This window comes from Neltuma alba, unplaced genomic scaffold (assembly GCF_004799145.2).
Source record: "Neltuma alba isolate B1F8T4 unplaced genomic scaffold, ASM479914v2 tig00012433_pilon, whole genome shotgun sequence".
Taxonomy (NCBI): domain Eukaryota; kingdom Viridiplantae; phylum Streptophyta; class Magnoliopsida; order Fabales; family Fabaceae; genus Neltuma; species Neltuma alba.
The window spans coordinates 24,304-46,511 of NW_021636917.1; the positions used below are offsets into that span (position 1 = coordinate 24,304).

Consider the following 22,208-nt stretch of genomic DNA (forward strand, 5'->3'; position numbering starts at 1 on the left):
ATATTTTAAGAAAAACAACACCTATTTAGGATAAATAAATAACTCAACTTACTTCTTTAATCTCTTCAAATTAGTTAACTGGCTCTTATAATTAAGATCGGAAGTAGTACTTTATTTTACTAATCTCATTTACATAGGCTTGGTCAAGTAATTGTCACGTGAAGTGATCTGAAGTCACCGCAGTTGATGGGGCTATCATGATAGCTGCTACTAGAATTATGATAATTGTTACAACGCGTAAAGTGATCTGAAGCCACCGCAGTTTGATGGGGCTTCGTGGATGGGCGCTCGTGTATGAAGGCGGAAAAAAATCATTCAGACGGAGCAATTTTTTGTTCATTCAGATGGAGCAATTTTTTGCTAGAAATCAGATCAAACCAAACATGTCATCCTTCATTTCTGCTTTGAATATTTGAAACATCATCCATTGTCCAATATAAGACCACCAGTCAAGATTTCAGATAAACACAATTGATATATCAACAATGAAACATGAATATACAACACAACACAAAGATCCTACGGCAAGACTCGCGATTTGTCACTGCATCAATCTCACAATTATAAAACCTGTCATTCTATCAGGCCATCATTACCTTCTTTTCACTACTCTTGCTTCGGAACGGTGACAACAAGGAGAACGTACGCGATGCTGCATAACAATAATATTTTGCTTTACAATTTACACTCGCATTAAGAACAAGAATAGGTGACTATAATGAAGAAAGGGAGGAAGAGACAGAGTTGATGTTCATTAGCAAAATCGCGCATGAGAAGAGAGCTTACACTTTTGCGGTGTTGTGTTGGCAGCGGAAGTTTCATCTTGGGATATCAAATTCTTTAATGTGTAGGCTGAAGATAACAAGGAAACTAAAGTCAATTTAATAAAATATCAGCCATATCAAATATGGGGGACTTGTGAACCATCTGCAAACTTACACACATTCTTCAAAGAGAGAAATTTGTCAGTAGTAACAGGAAAGCATGAAAAGCCAACAGTTGATGAACAAATCAACACTTTGGATTTGGATAACCCATCAAAGATGAACTCATTATCTAATGACTAGATGAACTAGGTTGTTAAACAGTTTTCATCTACAGCAGTCTACGTTCATATTTTCTCATGAATGATTCAAGGAACCAAAATCTTATGTGAAAGCTTGAAGGTACGTGGTTTGAACTGTCAAGACAAAGGATCGGGTCTAAGGCAAGCAGAACAATATCGAGTGGAGCCCACTGACCCACTTATCTATTCAACCTGACTTGCATACCACAATAAACAACCGATACTACTCTTGATGAGGGATTTAGGTATCCCATACTAAGTTTCCATCACGATTACTCACAAATAAGTTGGTTTCAAAATGTTGGAGCATAATGTTATAACCATGAATTTTCCAAGCTATAGTTTCCCCACGTTTCAAAATCTCATAACATTACAGGTTTCACCAGAAATGAGGACCCATTTGTGGGGAGTGAATCTTCTAGTAAACTTAGGATATGTGAAAAGTTATGAACAATGCGACCACTAAAATTGATGCATATTATCTTTCAGAAATGGTCAAGGATACTAAGCTACTATCCTTATTCTGTTGAGAGACAACTCACCTTCTTTAGAAGAACCGTTTGTCCCAATCTCATCTGCTTCAGAGCCGTCAATGCTTGCATTATCTGATTCCGTGTTGTGTCCAGAAGTAGCTGAGCTATGATTCTTTCTTCCAAACTTCAATAGACGCCTAAAACCTTTTGATGATTCCTTTACCTGAGGCTTCTCAACGACTTCAGGAATCTTCTCAAGTGTTGAGTTTCTGGAGTCAGCTACATGCGCTCTAACAGTCTCCATAACAAAAGGTGCAATCTCCGTGTTTGTTGAGGGTGCTTTGCCATACTCAGAATTGCCTTGGCAAGGATCTTCCATAGAAGAAACTCGAGCAAATGGAGCATGATATGTTTCCTTATCAATACCAATGTTTGAAGGTCCTTTCTTCACACCATCGGATTTGACCTGAGTTTGAGAGATGTTATATTCAAAATCAGCTTATGTAACAACAATTGCTCCAAAGCAGGGATGATTTGTATCTACAACTTAAGCATATAGATTATAATCAATGAAATTAAAATTTTCTTATCCATATAGTTAAAATGTGGTTAAATATAATAGATTACTGCCATCCAAATTGAAATTTAAATATTTGTATGTTTATAACAGTCATAGGATAAAGAACTTGAGTCATAAAGTTCTCTCCTCACAATTTCAGATTTTTAAAAGACTGGGCAGAAAATTGAATATTTAAAAAGCATTTGGTAGGACAATACTTGCGTGTTATGACGCTGGTAATACAATTGCCAATCTGGATGAAGAATCATCAAGATAGGTTTTTCTTTTCTTTTCTTTTTTTTTTGGGTGCCAGCGTCAACGTAGGGATTTCTTAACCAAGGCCAGGTATAACTTATATTTTTACCCCTTCTAATCAGAAAGAAACACAGTACATTATTTATAATTTTAAGCCTTGTAAAACAAAATCACATTATCTGAAAACAGTAAACAAGCGAGATAGTTAACTACATTGAAGCAACTTTTAATTGGCGACAACATACCTCACTAGATATTGGTTGTAGTTGTGCTTGGTTTTGTGTGATTTCTCTATTTACTAGGTCCATGCTTGGGGAAACTGGCGCACGGATGGCAACATAATTGGACACAGCCTCTGTTTTCTCTGTCACTTCACAATTATCACACTGTTTCTCTGGCACCCGCCCCCCAACTTTTTCTTCTGTCATATGAATAGCTGGGTCAGAAGGTTTTTCACTCTCAAGCACCACAACAGTCTTCTCAATTATCGGATTATCATCTTCATTATCATGGGATGAATCTGTATTCACAGATTTCTTTGGCAAAGCACCTTCCAAGTTTGTAGAAATCTTGTTACCATTTACCTTTTCAGTCTTCTCCTTGACTGATGATCTATTATGGGAAACATCAGTTGCTTTGGCTGTTCTAACTTTCACTTCAGGGAGGGTTGCGGTCTTGTTTTTATCATGATTCACAATGGCAGAAATCTTTTTGCTTTCAGCTCCATCAGCTACTTTGGTCTTTGACATTGTTGCAGTGCTCTGTGGTTTAACTGTAGAATTTTGACGGATGGTACTCATTTTAGGCTCTGACAGTCTTCTAATCCTTGCCATGGATGCTTTAGTATCAGCTGTATCACCTCTCTTCTCTTGCTTAGATCCAGGGAGTGAAGGCACTGATCGGCTTAACTTGTTTTCAGCTGAGTGGCTTCCAGCATTCAATCTGCTGGATTTTGAGGCTTTTGAATCATTAGATCCAACAGAAGAAATTCTCACAGGGAACCTTTGTAAAGGTGAGGATGATCCTGGCTCAGCATCACTAAATTTTGAACCTTTGAGAGAACTTGGTGAAAGTTTGGTAGGAAGCCGTTTCTTGGTTAGTGGGGATGGCACTGATTGCTGTGCAGGGATTGAGCTGCTTCTGGAAGCAATTCTCTTTTGCCTCTCCATCTTTAAAGCCTCCAGCCGTTTGAGCTCTTCCTCTTGCTGAATGATACAAGCAAGAGAACCCAACCAAATTTAAAAAAGAAAAAAGAAAAGAAGAGGTGATAACCTTGAAAAATGTAACCGTTTGACTAATTCAAAGTTAAATAAAACTGACAATTAAGGCAAGGTCCCATAGTAAACAAGGCAGTTGGACTAAATGAGTAACTTTCCATTTAAGCTAAACCACATAAAAGCAAGAAATTGGAGGGGAACCAATGGAATAGAAGTAAACACCTTCTCTTTCTTCATTTTCTGAAGATCAGCCTTGTAGTTTCGTAACTTCTCAGCACGTGCTCGCGCTTCATCCAGGGGACTCAATTTTGAATTCTTCCCTCTTCTTATTGGCCCCACATTCTTCTTCCTATCAGAACTGTTGGGGGTAAGTTTTGACTTCTGCTCCTTATCCAACCTCTTAGATCCTGGTTTGGTGTCAGCAGACACCTCTTTATTCTTCTTAGCTCGTGAAGCATCAACTTCAACCTGAGCCTCCAATTCATAGTCTAAAGCAGGATCATAGCCCATTGATGCCCTTTCGGTCACTCGTTCAGGCATCAAACTCAATTCATCTGGCTCATAATTGTGATGGTTCCTTAGATCACTAGACGATCTTTCTGCCTTCTGATGCACTGCAGGCAACTCAGAATCAATGTCAATAGCTTTTCTTCCGTTGTCCCCTCCGTAACTGGCTTGGTTAGATCTATACTCAACAATGTAGGAATCATCATTCATATCACGCAACGAGTTCCTCTCCAAATTATTGTTTGAATAACCTAGTCCATAGACCACTTCCAAATCTGAGGAAGGATGCGCATTACCAGACTGACTGTCTTGTTTAAGAATGATGAAGTCGTCATTGGCAGTCCTCCTATAGCCAACCCTTCTGCCACCAATTTCTGAAGACTGCACATCATCCAGAGACACGCCATCACCAGGCTGGGTTGCCCCCCTAGATAACAAAAATGCATCATTTGATGTCTTAGGCATGCGGGTTAAACCCCTGCTAATGGCATGCATATCTATTGAATCACCACCTTGAATTTCATGCCCATTTTGCTCACTACAAACTAAAGGATCACTAACAGAAACATGTTTTTTCCTTCGCAGACGATCCCCCTTTTCCACTTCAAACTGGTCTTGGTCAACGGCATGTCTATCTTCATCAACATCTCTAAGCAAACAATTTTGGAATGCTTGCCAATGACCCCCGTCTGCATCATTCCCAAGCTCTGTTTCTTCCCTATCAGACGAGTTCAACTTCTTGAAAGATTCTTTACCACTTCCTCTTCTTTTTGAGTTATCCGCATATTCATGAGTATCCTTATCCTCATTGTTTTCAGAGCCAGAATCTGAAAATGATCCACTGCCAGAAGAGTTCTCTGTCTTTGTAATGTAGTTGATATTCCGAATTACCACTGTGCCAGATTTCTGTCTGCCTGATCGGCTAGACTTCTTCCGTCGTTCTCCAGTCTGCGAACCTCCCCCCTCCATGCCCAGTTCACCCCAAGGTTCTGATTCAGTATTGCTGTACCTACCATCCATCGAATGCCTTCTGCGCCCCATATTTTGACCAGAATTTAGTCTGGGATCCTCCACAGGTGGATAAATAGGCTGCATGTATGGTGTTCCTGGATAGTTCTGATAGTAGGGCATGCCTTGCATAGGATATGGCGGGAAGACTGGCACAGTGCCTGGGGGAGAATTGATTGGCCAAGGAGGGTACATATGATGTGGAAATTGGCCTTGAATATTTTCTTGGTGGCCAGCAGATGGTTGAGGAGGCACATCTGGAATAAGTAAACAAGAATCTCAAGATATGAAGGGGGGAAATAATAGCACAAACGTGGAGCACCATATACTAATTTTAGTCGAGGAAAACTTCATTCTCACACAAGCAAATCAAATTGAATTATAAGTAACTGATCGTGACTTTACATTTATGCTGGTCAAGTACCCTGTGAAACCTAGATATTCCAGTTCAGTTGTCAATGAGATCATAATTTGCATTGCTCATGAGACCAAAATCTATGATTCTCCAAAGAAGCTAAAACAGCAATTCACATCCATACGGACTTTTATCCGTGATGAAGTTCAACTTTTGGAGGGAAGAAAAACACCTAACAGACTAGTGAGACAAAAACTGTTTTGAACATGAAAAATTAACTTTACTGCTGGAAAATTTTCAGAACTTCTTTTACTGATTACTCTTCAATGTTGCAGCTCAAAAATATCAGAGGAAAGTAAAAAAGAGAACATTCCCTCTCAGAATGTAAGAATCTGGTTCAGTCCCAATATAAGTGGCTATGCATGTGAGAAAATAGAGTCATTATGATATGGATGCATAAATAAATTCACAGTGAACGTGACAAATTTACAAGTTCAAAATATGCTGATGTCAGATACCTGCATTTGCTTTCCCATTATTTTCTGAGTCCAGCTCAGTGTGAGATGCAGCAGCCATGCTGGAAAGTATAATCCCTGATGTGTTTACAGGAGCGAAGTCCAATCGGCTGCGAATTGCTTCAGAAGCTTCAATTTCAAGCCACTGACCACTTTCATGTTTTCGTCTCCAAAGGTCCATGAACTTTTTACATGCATCCCTGACATGAGATAAAAATACATCAGCAAGAGTGTACAGAGAATTCATGGCTGTATGCATGATAGACCCAACATCTTACTGTGACCAACATTACATGAATAAAATAAAAGAGTGAACGACATTGTTCTTACATCATGCGAACTGCTCCAAAGCATTCAGCAAATGACATCAAAGTTGGCAAGTATTCAATGTCAAAACCAGCAGCAACAGCACGGGCAAAGGCCATGCCTTGCTCTTTCTGAAGCACTGATTTTCGAGTCTCCAGTACTTTCAACAGTTGAACTCTAATATAATGTAAAATTGGGGTGAATATCTTGATAGAGCATGGAAGCTTAATGAGCTCAAAGCAAATAAAGATAATGAAACTTACATCGTTCACAAAAAAGAAAATAAACCTATTAAGTATGCAGGCCAAACATGGAAGCCCCAGTAAATTTATAATCATTCATTTACATCTCCCAACTCTTAGTTAAAAAAAATTATTAATGTTGTAATAAGCACAGAACACGGGGGAAAAGATCACAGGGGATGTGGAATTTACTTAGAATTTCCTTCTGACTGAGTGGTTCCATTTGCTTCAGGTGGCTGATCTTCAGGCTGCAAGATCAGTAGATCCATAAAAATCGATTAAAAATAATACTCAACTAATGATGACAGAGTGAGGATCCACTGACCTTGTAAAGTACAATAGCTTTCTCATCATTAGCGTCCTGCAGAGTTTTGCTGGCTGTGCAACGCAATGAGTTTTGTTATGACTGAACAATTACAAGGATTTAAATGCATAAACACTTCTTCAATACAAGTTAGTTGTGCACAAAGATATATTACAAGATCCATACTTTTCCTTTCAGAAGAACCTTCAGTACTCTCAACATGTTTTACTTGGTTTTCTTCCTGCTGAAGAAATAAAAGATATTTGAAACAGAACATTAAGCGCTATCATATAATCAAAAAACCCTATTATATTTACTTACAGTGCTAATCCCTATAGTGGAGTTGCCTTGAATTGCAATTGCCTCTTCAATTTGTAAAATCTCAGATTCTATAGTATAAACACGTTCCAATATCTCAGGAGTGCTCACAAAGCGAACAAACCTACAGAAGGAGATGATAGTAGTTGCGAATGCTAATTACATATTACATAATAGGAGGAACTCTAGTCTAAAAATATTGGCAGCGAGGCTAATTTTAATTCTACAGCCTTAACCTCAAGAGCTACAGGTGGAACCACTTAAGTTTGACTTTCAAAGGCATGGCTTAACAGCCATTTTTCCGGCACATTTCCTTACAGCAGGAAATAGAAAAAGAAACGGAGAGATAACAACGGGGTTTTTTGGTGGTCAGCGATAACATTTTAACAAAAATGAGAGGGAACGATGGAAATAGCACTCCATTCCAGATCTGTGTTGAGAAATGGAGGTAATCATAACTTCCACAAAGCTTAATTAAATGGGTTAGCAATCTCAATTCAACTTCCATGCTATACTGATAGAAAAAACTAACTATTAAACACAGAATCAAACCTCTCTATAGTTTCCCTGGTAAACCAGGAGGCGCCATCATGGTCAGGCTCTAGAATAATCGAATAACCCCCTTTGGCCATCTGATCTTTAGCAGCCTTCAAGTGGGACAAAAACGGGTCAAGCAAACCCGAAGCAATCTTCTCTTTCTTCCCATTCACGATTATGACCAAGTCACACCTGATTTACACAAAAGCCCGGAGGAATTAGGACAAAAAGGCGCAAATACGCCGACAACTGCTTGAGAAAATCTTAGTACTCACAAGAACGATCCGTGTTAGCTCCAATAAAATCGACAGACATCAGAGAATATTAAATTACTTGCCTATCAATGAACCATAGAGAATATTTGAAGTATTTTTCCTAATAAAAATAATTCCTATCGATTCGCTTCAGAACTTGCAAATATTTGAAGTATTCAGCGAGGTCTAGCACAAAACTTAGCATTGTACAGCTTAGATTTATTCCTTAGTTCTGGCATTTTCTTTTCTTTCTTTGGTTTTTCCCCACCTTTTGGCGGGTTTAAAACAGAGCAGATGGAAGAAACCAAGCAAGCTGCAGTACTACCTGGTTCGAGTAGGTGTGAGCTGAAATACGGCTGAATCCAGTCTCGTTGAAGAGTTCATTGTCTTCAAAAACAACCAAGAAGAGAAGCTGAAGCTAATCCAGCAAATGGGGTTCTTTTTCTGGGATCACGCAACTCAAAAGTGAGATCAAACGGCCACAAACAACAGGGTGAGAAAAAGTAAACCGCAGTACCAAAATGGGGTTTAGCGACTGTAACGAAAAGAAAAGGGTGGGGAGGGGGAAGCTTTGCTTCAGAAAGATATGCCTCAGGGCTCAGAGAGGAAAGTGGCAGAAAAACTGAAAAGTGTAAAGTAATGGCACCAGAAAATGAGCTCTAATGGCGGCCAAAAAGACACTGGAAATGGGGGGTATGAAGGTTCCAAAGACAAGACAAATGATCCTGAGATCGATCTTTTGGTCACCAACTCCAACGAAGGACCGTCAATTCTCTGCTGACAGATATATCAGCTCGTTGAATTTAGCTCGGCGGCGGCGAGTAATAACCAAAGTGCCCAGGGATATAATCGGAAAGTCACGAGACAGTTCGACAATCTACATTGGTGCGGGTTTCGTTATGGCCAGATGTTAGCCTGGACAGTGACCTTCAAAGGTTTTCTTATCAAAATGACATAAATACCCTCCCCTCATTTAATGCTACATTGCTACTTACATGGTGCCGTTGAGGTTTGCCCGGTATACCGTGTTTGTCCGGAGGCATAATTCGACCACTTCGCTTTTGTTCACACTAAAATAATCACTTGTTATCCAAACAAGTAAAAAAAAAAAAAAGGATAAATAATTACTTCGTGTGATTATTTCCTCACATAAAGTCATGAATCTCTTATTTGGCAGTCATTTGACACCAATATTTGTTTTACCTTCTTTTTTTTTTAATTCTTAATTAAGTAAGCTCATAGCTTGCAGCCAATCACTCTATTGAGTCATGATTAATAAAATTTGCAGCAACATACTCAATTCATTTGTGGAGAAATCACTTTTCATGATGTGCCACTTTAAAAATTTATTATTGGTATGCTTTATGTCTAAATAATTAAATCGATTAAGAATCTATGGACAAGAAATATCCACCTGTTCTTTATATTTGATGTTCTAACAAGCATAAGTACATCATAAGAGTGTCATTTTCTGAATTGTACATAGTTTGCGTCCAAGAATAATATCCTTTCCCAGTTTCTTTATTTTTTACGCCATTTTTTGTACGTTTTGGTCTAAGAATTGCTGTGGATTGGCATGTTCTATGGCTATACAAGGTTGGAAGTGTCTTTTAGTGTGTTATTGGGTATAGAGAGTTCAAAGGAAATGAACAGAGGAAGTACAAACATAATTAATTGATTGATTACTTAAACTAATTATGAAGCCAGTTGAAAACTTGAAATCAAATGCCATGTCACCGCAATTTTTTCCCAAAGGATCGAAATAATTGGTATAATTCTCGAAAGGTGTTTGATGAAATGATGAAGACGATGAAGAAGAATATTCTCCTGAGACATTATGAGGAACATGGACCTTTTATATCACCAACCAGTCATCCCACCAATCATTGAAGATTGAGAGGAATCTATTCTTCTTAAACATCAAATATAGAAGACTAACCTTCGTTTCTTTTCATGTGATTATGGCCCTAACTCTTTTATGTGCTCGATTTTTAAGTCAAAGCATTATTAATGACTTTTAGTCAGTTATAATATATTTAATAGGATTATCAAGTACGTTGGCAAAAAGAAAGGTTTATCAAGTACCAGTAAAAATGATTATCAAGTAGTGGCTATAGTGGGATCTTTCATCCTATTAGCAGATAATAGTTGATCTTAGGAATTCAATTTTCAATCTTTGCGTATAAAGTAAACTTTGTTAAGAAACGTACCTCTTTCCTTCATATTTTGAAGGAATTTTATTTTCATGATCACCAAATAATATATTTCACGAAATTGGTTTTTTTAATAATAAATATTTCATTGTTCTCACCTAATTTTTTCGCATTACACGATTTGCAGCTCCCTTTCTTATGCTTTTCACATATGGTATATTATTTAATGGAAGCGGTTCAGCATTTTTTTTTGGGGGGCATAAGACACATTTTTTTCATATGGGTTCCTAATGTTGTGACTACAAGTAAGATAAAACAGAAAGTGAATTGGAGTCCGTCTTAAGTAATACTAATCTTCGGTTCTAAATATAAAAACTAGTTAACTAATTTGAATAAATTAAGAAAATAAACAAAGTTAGTTATTTGTAATAAATAGGTGTTATCTTTTTTAAATATCCTTGTTAATTAAGTTTTGGCTAGAACTACTATTATTAGAAAAATTCTCTTAGGAAAAAAATAAATAAATATGAAAGACAAAGTGGATTGGGGTTTTATATTTAGGATCAAAATAAAAGTCAAATAAAGTCTTATATTAAATATCGGAGGTAGCACTATTTTCGGTCCTAATTATGAGACTTTATTTGTAATCTAAAAATGACATCTTAATGAGGTTTTATAATCAGGACCAGAGATAATAACTTGAAGTAAGGAAATTAGCTAGTTTTATTTAGTCAAAAGCTGTGTAATGGAAGCGGAGATGTTTTTAAACCTCCTATATCCTAATTCATAATCAGTACTAATTAATTGGTTTTCTGCATCTAGAATATTGCCAGAAATCAATAACCATTTTTGTGATCAATTATAGCTAAAAATATAGGAAAGCTTGTAGAACTGCCGCGCGAAAATAGTAGAATATCTAAAGTTTAAACACCTCCGCATTACCTCTAGAATATTTATTTATGTGATTCTAAATATAAGACCTATTTTGTAGTGTAATTTATGCTACAAAATAGGTCTTATATTTAAGATAATACTGCATATTATTTGGAGATATTACTATAATAAGAATTTTATAACTGTCACACAAACGTGACATGTCACTAACTACATAAGATTACGAAAAGTTATGTCGCTTTTGTCTGGCCAACCATAATGAAAATCTCATAGCAATAGAAACAGTTACTTACCAACATCAATAATTAATAAGAATTTTTTAATTACATTAGGAAGATCTGAAATTTGAAATATAATCTTTTATTCACACCTTATTATTATACAGGGTTAACGAAAAGGTTTAGTATATAAATTATAGTAAATGGGTAATTAAATATAATGATGCTGGTTGAGCTGCCTCATATATATAATAATTTAGCGTATAGTGACTGATGTAGATTGTAGGATTGGGAGATTTTCTAGTTTTTATATTCAACTATATGTTTTATTATTAAATTTAGTATCGCGTACAAAATATAGGGATTAGTAGAGTGGAAAATGTGATTCCATTTATAAGCAAAAACAAATAAAAACGCGTTATTATGATTACGGAACAAGCAAGGAATATTTCTTCTAGTAGTTCTGAATATAAGGCCCATAATAATTTTGCATTATATTGATCTTAGATATAGGTCTAACCACTTATAAAATCAATAAAGAAGGCCAAGTGATTAATTTTGTCTGAAAATAAAATAAAATTTTGATTTTACTCGGATTTAAATATTTTTTGAAATTTATATTGCATTTTCTCGTATAGCTACATAGATAATGTTAATATTTTATATGACTGAGATTATGTATATTTTTATTATAACGAGGGTTGAGGATATAATTGCGATATAATGCATCATTTTGGTATGGAATCGATATTTTTGGCGTAAATTGAATTTCGCGAAACGTTGCTTTCAAAAATTGTCTATTCCTACATAATAATTCGTCCTCAATTTTGCCAACTCAACACATAATGGCCAGCGAGATATATTTAATCAACATGAAACATCACTCTAAAACGTTATACTACCTTTAATCCTAATTATAAGAGCTAGTTGACTAATTTGAGGAGATTAAGAAAAGAAGTTAAATTAGTTATTTGTAATAAATATGTGTTGTCTTTCTTAAAATATCCTTGCTAATTAAGTGTACTGGCTATAACCACAGTTGTTAGGAGAATTATCCTATGTATAAATATGAGAGACAAAATGGATTGAGGTCTTATATTTAGGATCAAAATAAAAGTTAAACAAGATCTTATATTAAGAACCGGAGGTATTAGTTTACACCACATACGTCATGTTATGGCAGTAAAATTAATGGATTACAGAATTGTTAGATGAGAAGTCGAGCAAGAGAAGATAATTAAGGGAATTAAAGAGGTGAAGTTAAAGAAAAAGAATATCGATAAAATATATTAAACCCAATACGATGTTTCTTCTCCTAAAGTTTCTACGAAATCTGGGTTTAATTAGCCTAAGTTAAATGGTTGGAAGATCATACACACACACACAAGGATTATGAAAAGTTTGGAAGGAGTTTATGAAATAGAATTGAAATGAATCAATTAGATAGATATAAAACCTAATGCAATGTTTCTTCTCCTAACATTTTCTACCAACTCTGAGTTTAACCTGAATCAAATATGAATGGAAAATGAGAGGGATTTGGTGTAAAGGTGAGGAAACTTCTGAATATACACATACACACGAAGAAGGGCCTGGCTTCGATTGAAAAGCTTGGGAGGAATTCATGAAACGGAAGAAGTGATCAATTTGAACCATCTCCTGCATATTGACTGACCAAGACAAGAATTAAGAGATAGATAACACGGTGGATCTCACGTGTTATATACTCTTCCGGTTCTAAATATAAGACTCTTATACTAATGTATATAAGAGTCTTATATTTAGGATCGGAGGAGTAGTATTTTAAGCATGTTTATCTTTTTTTATCTAAAAAGTCAATCCACGTAAAAGCGTTTCCAATCAAAAGCGGTAAAGGGATTAGGTTAGATGTACCGCGTATATTGAAAAGAAAAAAAAAATCTGAAAACCGGTGAAATGAATCGCTACGAGATTTGTAATATTTCTTATGCTTTTTAAAATTATGGAAACATACACTCATATCATCATACAATTATGGATTCAGACTTATTTATAAGTGAATCGAAAGGAAGACATGATAAGGCTCCATCCCAACTGCGCGTTTGAAATTAATCTATAGGATATGCAGATAATGGACTGTTGGGATATGAAGATGGCACAAAAATTTTTCTTTTTTTCTTTTTTAAGTGAATGAACGATTATGATAAACTCTCATGGTCTTACTGGATCTGTTTTGTGCTGAATTCAAGTGATCTCACTTATTATGTTTTTGCTAGTCATTAAAAAAGAACAATAAAATGTGTATTTTTTTTTCAAATTTAGAAATTGCTATGAAATCTTAGATCAATTACCACTCAAAGCCTTTAAACAGAATACTACATATATGACTTTACCGACGCAATTAACAAAAAATCGAGAAATTGAAAAAAAAAGGGCCCAACGATATACACACATACTTAACGGAAAAGAAACACTATAACTCATTTAACAACGGCGGTCACAACTAACCACAACACTTTCTATAGCTCAAAACGCTAGAACCAATATTTTTTCTTTTTCCCCCATTCACAGCAATAAGCACATTTCGATACTCTCTAAAGCTTCAAAGTTCAAAGCCAAATCGAGCTTCTTCTTCTGCGACCCTTCTGATCCATCCTCATCCATGTTCTCTAAATCAATGAATTCGACCTTCTTGATGGGTTTCTCCAACATGTCGATAAATGGCCTGGTGGTTTGCTCAGTTGTCGTTTCAGCCACCTCTTGAATGCTTCTTTTCTGGGATCGCTGACGTGTTGCACCGCCTCTGGTGTTGTTCTTTGTGGTGGCGGATGAAAACCCTAGTTGCGGTGGCTGGAGTGAACCAGCAGGAGCACTTGCGGGAACATAAGTGGTCAAACCAAGGTTCATTCTCGGCGGAGGCGTCGGTGGAGTCACCGTCGTCGACGATGGCCCCGGACGAAGTTGGCTGGTCCGGCCGAAAGTCTGTTGGTGTTGGGCTGGTGGCAACATTAATTCTATTATTGCCTTTGTTGCACCAAAGGAAGTGCGTTAAAATCGTATCTACTGACTTTCTGCGTCGAAGTCTGGTGGTGGGTGTTGCATTTTTTTTTATTTAGTAGTTTCTATTATTAGCAATATGAAATATAAAAACACAACTATTTACAAATGCTAGTGATATTAAAAAAAAAAAAAAGATTATAAGGCTTCCAACAAATTTTACGCTGTATGGAGAATAAATTTTATACCTCCTTCTATATTTAATATAAGAACTTATTTGATTTTTATTTTGATCTTAAATATAAGATTCCAATCCACTCTGTCTATCATATTTATCTATTTTTTCTTAAGATATTTTTTTTAATAATGACAGTGTTAACAATACACTTAATTAATAAGGATATCTTAGAAAAGATAATACCTATTTATTATAAATAATTAACTTAACTAGTTTTTTTAATTTACTCAAATTAATTAATTAACTCTTATATTAATAATCGGAGGTAGTATTATACGGATATCTTATAGATATATTAATATGCCCTTTGCGTGGGGTACTACGGACGGAATTTGTCGAATGCCACTACTCAATTCATCAGGCCCAGCTGTATTATGGCCTTGGGGTAAAGTTGGTTGCAACTTTTATAAAAGTTTCTTTTTCTATGTGTTTAGAATTTTATTCTTATAAATCAGGCATATGAAAACAATGAGATGGGCCTCCCTTCCACGAAGTACGAGTTACCTCAATGATAAATTGGTCGGCCCATGAAAATATTGGGCTAGATTGGAGTTAGCTCGGCCCATAGTCACTGAGCGCGCCGATTACTTTCTTCGATGATTCTCTATGCATTATGAAGGCCGCCACAATAAATTAAAACCCTAGTTCCGGATCCATTAAAACCCTAGTTCCGAACCCTCCCTTCTCTCCTCGCCTCCCTCTCCCCACTCGTTGTCACGGACCTTCGCAGCTGAAAATGGTGAGGCCTCTAACACTATGCTCTTGCTGGCTATGTATGCTCTGTGCATCCATCTTGCTTAGTTTTTTCTTTTATGCTGATCTGTTTTTTGTGTTTTTTTTTCCTGCTCTGTCACGCAGCCTTTCAAAAGATACGTTGAGATCGGGAGGGTTGCTTTGGTTAACTATGGCAAGGACTACGGGAAACTCGTTGTCATTGTCGATGTCATTGACCAGAACAGGGTATGCGTCTTTTCTTTTCTATTTTTGGGCATCTGTTACCGTTCACTTGCTGTCAGATTCGGGGTGACTCAGTTGTCTGTTTGTGTAAAAGTTTGAATCAATATGCGTGTTAAAGTATGTATTAGTTTTTAGTTTTCCTGCTTCCCAAGCAGCGAGTAGGATTTTATTTTACATTTACGTGCTTTCCCCGTAATGGAATGCTGTTCTAGGTTTTATGGGAAATTGGGAAATAATTGAACATGGGTTTTTAGTAGTTGAATTTGGTGACCTTAGTTTGTTTTACACTTTGAAACTTTATTGCTATCAATCAATCTGGGCGTTGCTGCTTCGGTTTATTTTTGACATCCTACTAGGAGGTTTTGACCTTCTGTTGATATCCCGGGGGATTTTTTTTTTCCAAAAAAAAAAAAAAGATTCCATTTGGCCATCAATGTATTGTCCCAGAAAAGTTATTTATACCCCGATTAATGCGTTTGGCTAACTGTGACAGTTTTTGCAACCGTGGGTTATTGGTGGACTAGTATTTCAATGTATCTTGTGCAAATATCAGGGTCCATCAGATACCCGCGTGGAGCTTGAAAAGCTGGAGCGCTCTTGTTGTATTGAAATCATTTTGGCCATTTTTGAGGACATTCTCGCACTTGAATACTTGGGATTTGATCTTTGGTGTGATTTATCTTCATGTTTGCAGGCTCTGGTTGATGCACCTGACATGGTGAGGTCTCAAATGAACTTCAAGAGGCTTTCCCTCACTGATATTAAGATTGACATTAAGAGGGTTCCCAAGAAGAAGGAGCTCCTTCAAGCAATGGAAGCTGCTGGTGGGTAAACTGCTGAAACACTTGTTGGGTATTTATTTATTAAGTATATTATGTTCGGTGAATAATTGTTTTCATTTACAGATGTCAAGAAGAAGTGGGAGAATAGTTCTTGGGGTAGAAAACTGATTGTTCAGAAGAGGAGGGCATCTCTCAATGATTTCGATAGGTTCAAGATAATGTTGACAAAGATCAAGGTGGGTTTTTTACATACTTGACTTTTCGCATATCTGATTCTAGTATCATCTTGTATTTTGGTAAACAAGATTCATTGATTTTATTTTTTAGTCTTTTGTATTCTGTCCAAGTATTCTTTGTTGTTGGCACGATTGGTGATAATCTACATTATTTATTTCGTGCAGAGGGCAGCTGCTGTAAAGCAAGAACTTGCTAAGCTGAAGAAGAGCGCATCTTAGGCATTATGTTGGGAGCAGTATTCTAATTTTTGCCTTGTATTTTTTTCGAACAGTACACCTTTGTTATGAGTTTTTACAGAAAGTTTTATTTTGGAGTATATAAAACGGTTCAAGCAAACCCGAGGCAATGATCTATTTCTTCCCATTGACGATTATGACCAAGTCACACCTGATTTACACAAAAGTCTGGAGGAATCAGGACAAAAAGGCGCAAATACGCTGACACCTGGTTGAGAAAACCTTAGGACTCACGAGGACGATCCGTGTTAGCTTCAATAAAATCAACAGACATCAGAGAATATTAAATTACTTGCCTACCAATGAACCGTAGAGAATGTTTCAAGTGTTTTCCCTAATAAATTAAGTCCTATCGATTCGCTTCAGAACTTGCCAATATTTTAAGTATTCAGTGGCGTCTACCTCAGAACTTAGCCATTGTGCAGCTTGGACTCAGTTCTAGCATCTTCTCTTCTTTTTTCTTTGGGGGGTCTAAAACAAAGCAGGGGGAAGAGACCAAGCAAGCTGTAGTGTTACCTGGTCCTAGTGGGTGTAAGCTGAAGTACGGCTGAATCCAATCTCGTTGAAGAGTTCATTGTCTTCAAAAACAACCAAGCAGAGAAGCCAAAGCTAATTCAGCAAATGGGGTTCTTTTTCTGGGATTACGCAACTCAAAAGTGAGATCAAACCGCCACGAACAACAGGGTGAAAAAAGGTAAACCGCAGTAGCAAAATGGGGTTTAGCGACTGCTGCAATGAAAAAGAAGGGGGGGAGTGGGTGGTGTGGGAGGCTTTGCTTCAGAAAGATATGCCTTAGGGCTCAAGAGAGGAAAGTGGCGGGAAAACTGAAAATAGTAAAGTAATGGCCCCAGAAAATGAGCTCTGATGGCGGCTAAAAAGTAAAAAGCCACTGAAAATGGGGGTGTGAAGGTTCCAAAGACAAGACAAAGGATCCTAAGTTCGATCTTTTGGACACCAATTCCAACCAAGGACCGTCAATTCTCTGCTGACTGACATATGAGCTCGTTGAAAATTAATCTTTTTTCGCATAAATCTTTTATTCTATGGTCCTAACTCTTTATGTGCTCATTTTTTAAGTCAAAGCATTATTAATGACTCTTAGTCTAATATAATATATTTAATAGGATTATCAAGTGCGTTGGCAAAAAAGAAAGGATTATCGAGTACCAGTAAAAAAATGATTATGCAAATAACAATTGATTTTAGGGATTTAATTTTGAGTTTTTGTGCGTAGAGTAAATTTTGTTAAGAAATATACCACTTTCCTTCATATTTTGAAGGAACTTTATTTTCATGATCACCAAAAAATGTACTTCACGAAAGTATAATTTTTTGAATAATAAATATTTTATTATTCTCACCCAATTGTGTTCGCGTTGCACATTTTGCTGCTCCCTTTCCTATGCTTTTTAAATATACTCCTCCGGTCCTTATTATAAGACCCAATTTGACTTTTTATTTGGTCCTAATTATAAGACCCAATCCATTTTGTCTCTTATATTTATGCATTTTTTTCCAAGATAATCCTTCTAATAATGATAGTTTTAGCCAATATACTTAATTAGCAAGGATATTTTAGGAATGACAACACTTATTTATTATAAATAACCAACTTAACTTACTTCCTTAATCTCCTCAAATAAGTCAATTGGGTCTTATAATTAGGACCGGAGGAGTATGTTATATTCCTATGGTCCTATTTATAGGTCAGTGAGAAGACATTTTTTAGTCCTATTTATAAGATAGTAAGAAATTTTTTTTATATGAATATATAATTTTACCCTTTATTTATTATTGTGTTAAATTTATTTACATCAAATATAATGTATATTAAATAAGAATAAAGTTGAAAAATTGTTGAATTTTAAACGAGAGTCGGTGAAATTTAATATTTTTTTGAATTTATATAAAACATGTTAAAAGTTATTTATAAATAGAGTAAAATGAGTATTATTTAGTGGGAGCGGCTCAACATTTTTTTTTTTGGCATAAGACACATTATTCTCATATGTTTCTCTAACGTTTTAGATACAAATAAGATAAAGCAAAAGGTGAATTGGAGTCCGTCTGAAGTAATAACTTAAAATAAAGAAATTAACTAGTTATTTAGTAAAAAACTGTATAAATAGAAGCGGAAATGTTTTTATACCTCCTATATATTAATAATTCATAATCACTAATAATTAATTGGTTTTCTGTATCTAGATTATTGCAAGAAGTCAGTAACCATTTTTGTAATCAATTAACAGCTAAAAATATAGGAAAGTTTGTAGAGCTACGGCGTGAAAGTATAGTAGAATATCTAAACACCTACTCATTGCCTTGGGACCTTTTTTTTTTTTTTTTAAATACGTATTATTTGGAGATATTACTATAACAAGAATTATATACTGCCCCGCAAATCGTGACATACCACTTACCATATAAGATTACGAAAAGTTATATCTCATATTTTATGTCTGGCCAACCATAATGAAAATCTAACGGGAATAAAAATAGTTATCTTACCCACATCAATAATTAATGAGAATTTTTTTCATTACATTAGGAGAGTTTGAAATTTGAAATATAAACTTTTACTCACACCTTTTTTTATATTTAAGCTTAAGTAAGTTAGCCTCGTGTGACTTATGATAAATTAATAATTAATAAATTATGGATGAAAATCTAGAGTTGGGAATTGCATTATTAGACAGGGTTAACGAAAAGGTTTATATAAATTATAGTAAATGCGTAATGATGGTGGTTGAGCTGCCTAATATATATAATAATTTAGCTTTAGGGATTAATGTGGATTGTGGAATTGGGGGATTTCTAGTCTTTACATTTAACTATATGTTTTATTATTAAATTTAGTATCTTATACAAAAATAGGGATTAGCAGATTGGAAAACGTGATCCTATTTATAAGCAAAAAAAAATAAAAACACGTTAATATGATTATGGAACAAGTAAAGAACATTCGTTGTAGCGTAAGTTCCATAATAATTTTGGATTCATCTTAGACATAAGGTCTATAAAATAAAATTTTGATTTTGCTCGGATTTAAATTTTATTTGAAATTTATATTACAATTTCTTTTATAGCTACAAGGATAATGTAATTTTTTATATGATTGGGATTATATATACTTTTATTATAATGAGAGGTGAGGATATAATTGCGACGTAATGCATCATTTTGGTATGGAATCGATATTTTTGACGTAAATTGAATTTCACGATATGTTCCTTTCAAAAATTGCCCATTCATAAATAATATTTCCTCCTCAATTTTTGCCAACTCAGTAGATAATGGCCAGCGAGATATTATACTTAATCAACAGGAAACATCACTCTAAAATGTTATAGTTCATTATTTTAAAACCAACTTTAATTTCTCTTGAAATCCTACCATTATTCCTAAGCTGCTTTTCATTCTCAAGGTTTTAATTTTTTTTATGTGCCAATTCAATATAGGAATGGCCAGCACAGTGCACATAATAAACAAGAAACATTGTAAGTAGCTACGAAGTAGAGTATTTTGCAACTTCAATGAAATGAAGAAAATATTTCATGTACGTTTTCCAAAACACACAAAAGCAGCTACTTTCACGCTAGAGAAACCTAGTACGGTATTTTTTTCTCCTAAAGTTCACGAACTCTGGGTTTAATTAGCTTAAATTAAATGGTTGGAATATCACAAACATGTATATAGGGATTATGAAGAGTTTGGAAGGAGTTCATGAAATAGAAGAACTGATCAATTTGGACCATCTCTTGCATATTGACCAACCAAAACAAGAGTTGACAGATACAGTGGATCTCACGTGTCAGATAGTATTCACGCTCGTATTTACCTCTTTTATCTAGGAAGTCAATCCGCGTCAAAGCATTTCAAGTCGAAAGGCATAGAAGAATTAGGTTAGATATACCATACTACCTCCGGTTCTAATTATAAGATCTAATTTACTAATTTGAGGAGATTAAAAAATTTAGTTAAGTTAGCTATTAGTAATGAATAGATGCTTTTTTTTCTGAAATATTCTTGCTAATCAAATTTATTATTTAAAACTACTAGTATTAGAAGGGTTATCTTGGAAAAAAAATGAATAAATATGAGAGACAAAATAAATTAGAGTCTTATATTTAAGACCAAAATAAAAGTCAAATAAGATCTTATATTAAGAACCGGAGGTAGTACATTGGAACAAAAACTTGAAAACCGGTGAAATGAATCATCACCACTAGATTTGTAATAATTTTTATGCCTTTTAAAATATGCCCATTGAAAATATTTGCCACTTATGACACTTGTTAGTGAAAAATATACACTTATCATCATACAATTATGGATTCAGATTTATTTAACAGCGAATCAAGCAAGACATGATAAGGCTCTATCCCAACTACACGTTTGAAATTCATCTATAGGATATGAAGATGGACTGTTGGGATATGAAGATGGCACACAATTTTTTTTTCCCAAAAAAAAGTGAAGGAACGATTATGTTTTTGCTAGATCATAATAAAAAAAATATAAAATGAGTATATATATTTTTTTAAACTTATAAATATTGCTATGAAATCTTAGATCAATTACCACTCAACTACAGTAACAGCTACATGTAGATTATATTGATATTATACTTTTAATATGATGAGAGGTGAGGAATATAATTGCCAATATAATGCGTCAATTTGGTATGGAATCGATATTTTTGGCGTAAATTGAATTGCATGATATGTTCCTTTCAAAAACTGTTGACGCCCATTCATATGTTGTAACCATTACTTCGCAACTTAATAGATAAAACACCCATTCTATGTAACCATTTATATGTAATTTATACTCCTCCGGTCCTTAATATAGGACCTAATTGTTGAGTTAATTTTGGTGCTAAATATAAAACTCATTTATCATATTTATTAATTTTCTCTAAAATACCACCATGGATACTCCCTCAACCATAATCAAGTAGAAGAGAGAGAGGAGATATTAAGAAAGATGATTATGGTATTTTAGAAAAAACGTGTCATATTTCTTATAATTAATTAATTTACCTAACTTCCTTAATCTAATCAAATTAATTAAATGGGTCTTATATTAAGAATCGGAAGAGTACTATAAAATGATTCTTGTATTTAGAATTGGAGGGGTACTTAATCAACAAGAAATTTAAACATCACTCTAAAATGTTATAGTTCATTATTTTTTTAGGACAAAAATTCTAATAGGAACAGTTCCCGTGACCAACTTTCCTTTGAAAACATATCATTCATAAGCTGATTTTCACTTTTTTCAGGAGCTTTGCAATTTTTTTACGTACCAATTCAATTTTTGCTTATACGATCTACGTAATGTTATCATGGCAGTAAAAGTAATGGGTTACAGGATTGTTGAATGATACTATATATATATATATATATTATACAAATTTATAAATCATTACTTTGGTTTAATTTATGAAAGATTTTCTATGAATTTAATGCTTCAATTTTTCAATTATTGTCCTAATGTCATTACATATATCTGCAATGAATTTATACAGAGACATATATATACAGTCAAAGCATTTTTAAACAGAATATTACATATATGACTTTGCCAACACTGGCTTTA

The 22,208-nt window shown here is 34.9% G+C and overlaps 2 protein-coding genes across 5 annotated transcripts; one reads left to right on the forward strand and one right to left on the reverse strand.

The window, feature by feature from the left end:
* Positions 1 to 369: 369 nt before the first annotated feature.
* LOC114727063 (COP1-interacting protein 7) lies at positions 370 to 8,673 on the reverse strand. 4 transcript variants are annotated; one of them, XM_028913795.1, is made up of 13 exons: positions 8,242 to 8,673; positions 7,678 to 7,854; positions 7,129 to 7,249; positions 7,012 to 7,048; positions 6,829 to 6,881; positions 6,696 to 6,751; positions 6,286 to 6,438; positions 5,959 to 6,155; positions 3,793 to 5,342; positions 2,599 to 3,558; positions 1,609 to 2,005; positions 787 to 852; positions 370 to 652 (listed from the first exon to the last, which is right to left on the reverse strand). In XM_028913795.1, the coding sequence occupies exons 1-13, from the start codon at positions 8,298 to 8,300 to the stop codon at positions 582 to 584; spliced, it is 3,897 nt and encodes a 1,298-aa protein (XP_028769628.1). In that variant the 5' UTR covers positions 8,301 to 8,673; the 3' UTR covers positions 370 to 581. The 4 variants fall into 4 exon arrangements, with proteins under 4 accessions (XP_028769628.1, XP_028769626.1, XP_028769627.1 ...); XM_028913793.1 differs by having other exon boundaries at positions 6,994 to 7,048; XM_028913794.1 differs by having other exon boundaries at positions 7,012 to 7,051.
* A 6,384-nt stretch (positions 8,674 to 15,057) lies between these two features.
* On the forward strand, positions 15,058 to 16,744 carry LOC114727070 (probable 60S ribosomal protein L14). The gene is made up of 5 exons (XM_028913803.1): positions 15,058 to 15,134; positions 15,254 to 15,355; positions 16,047 to 16,176; positions 16,258 to 16,370; positions 16,536 to 16,744. Exons 1-5 carry the CDS (start codon positions 15,132 to 15,134, stop codon positions 16,587 to 16,589), a joined length of 402 nt encoding a protein of 133 aa, XP_028769636.1. The 5' UTR covers positions 15,058 to 15,131; the 3' UTR covers positions 16,590 to 16,744.
* The last annotated feature ends 5,464 nt before the right edge of the window (positions 16,745 to 22,208 follow it).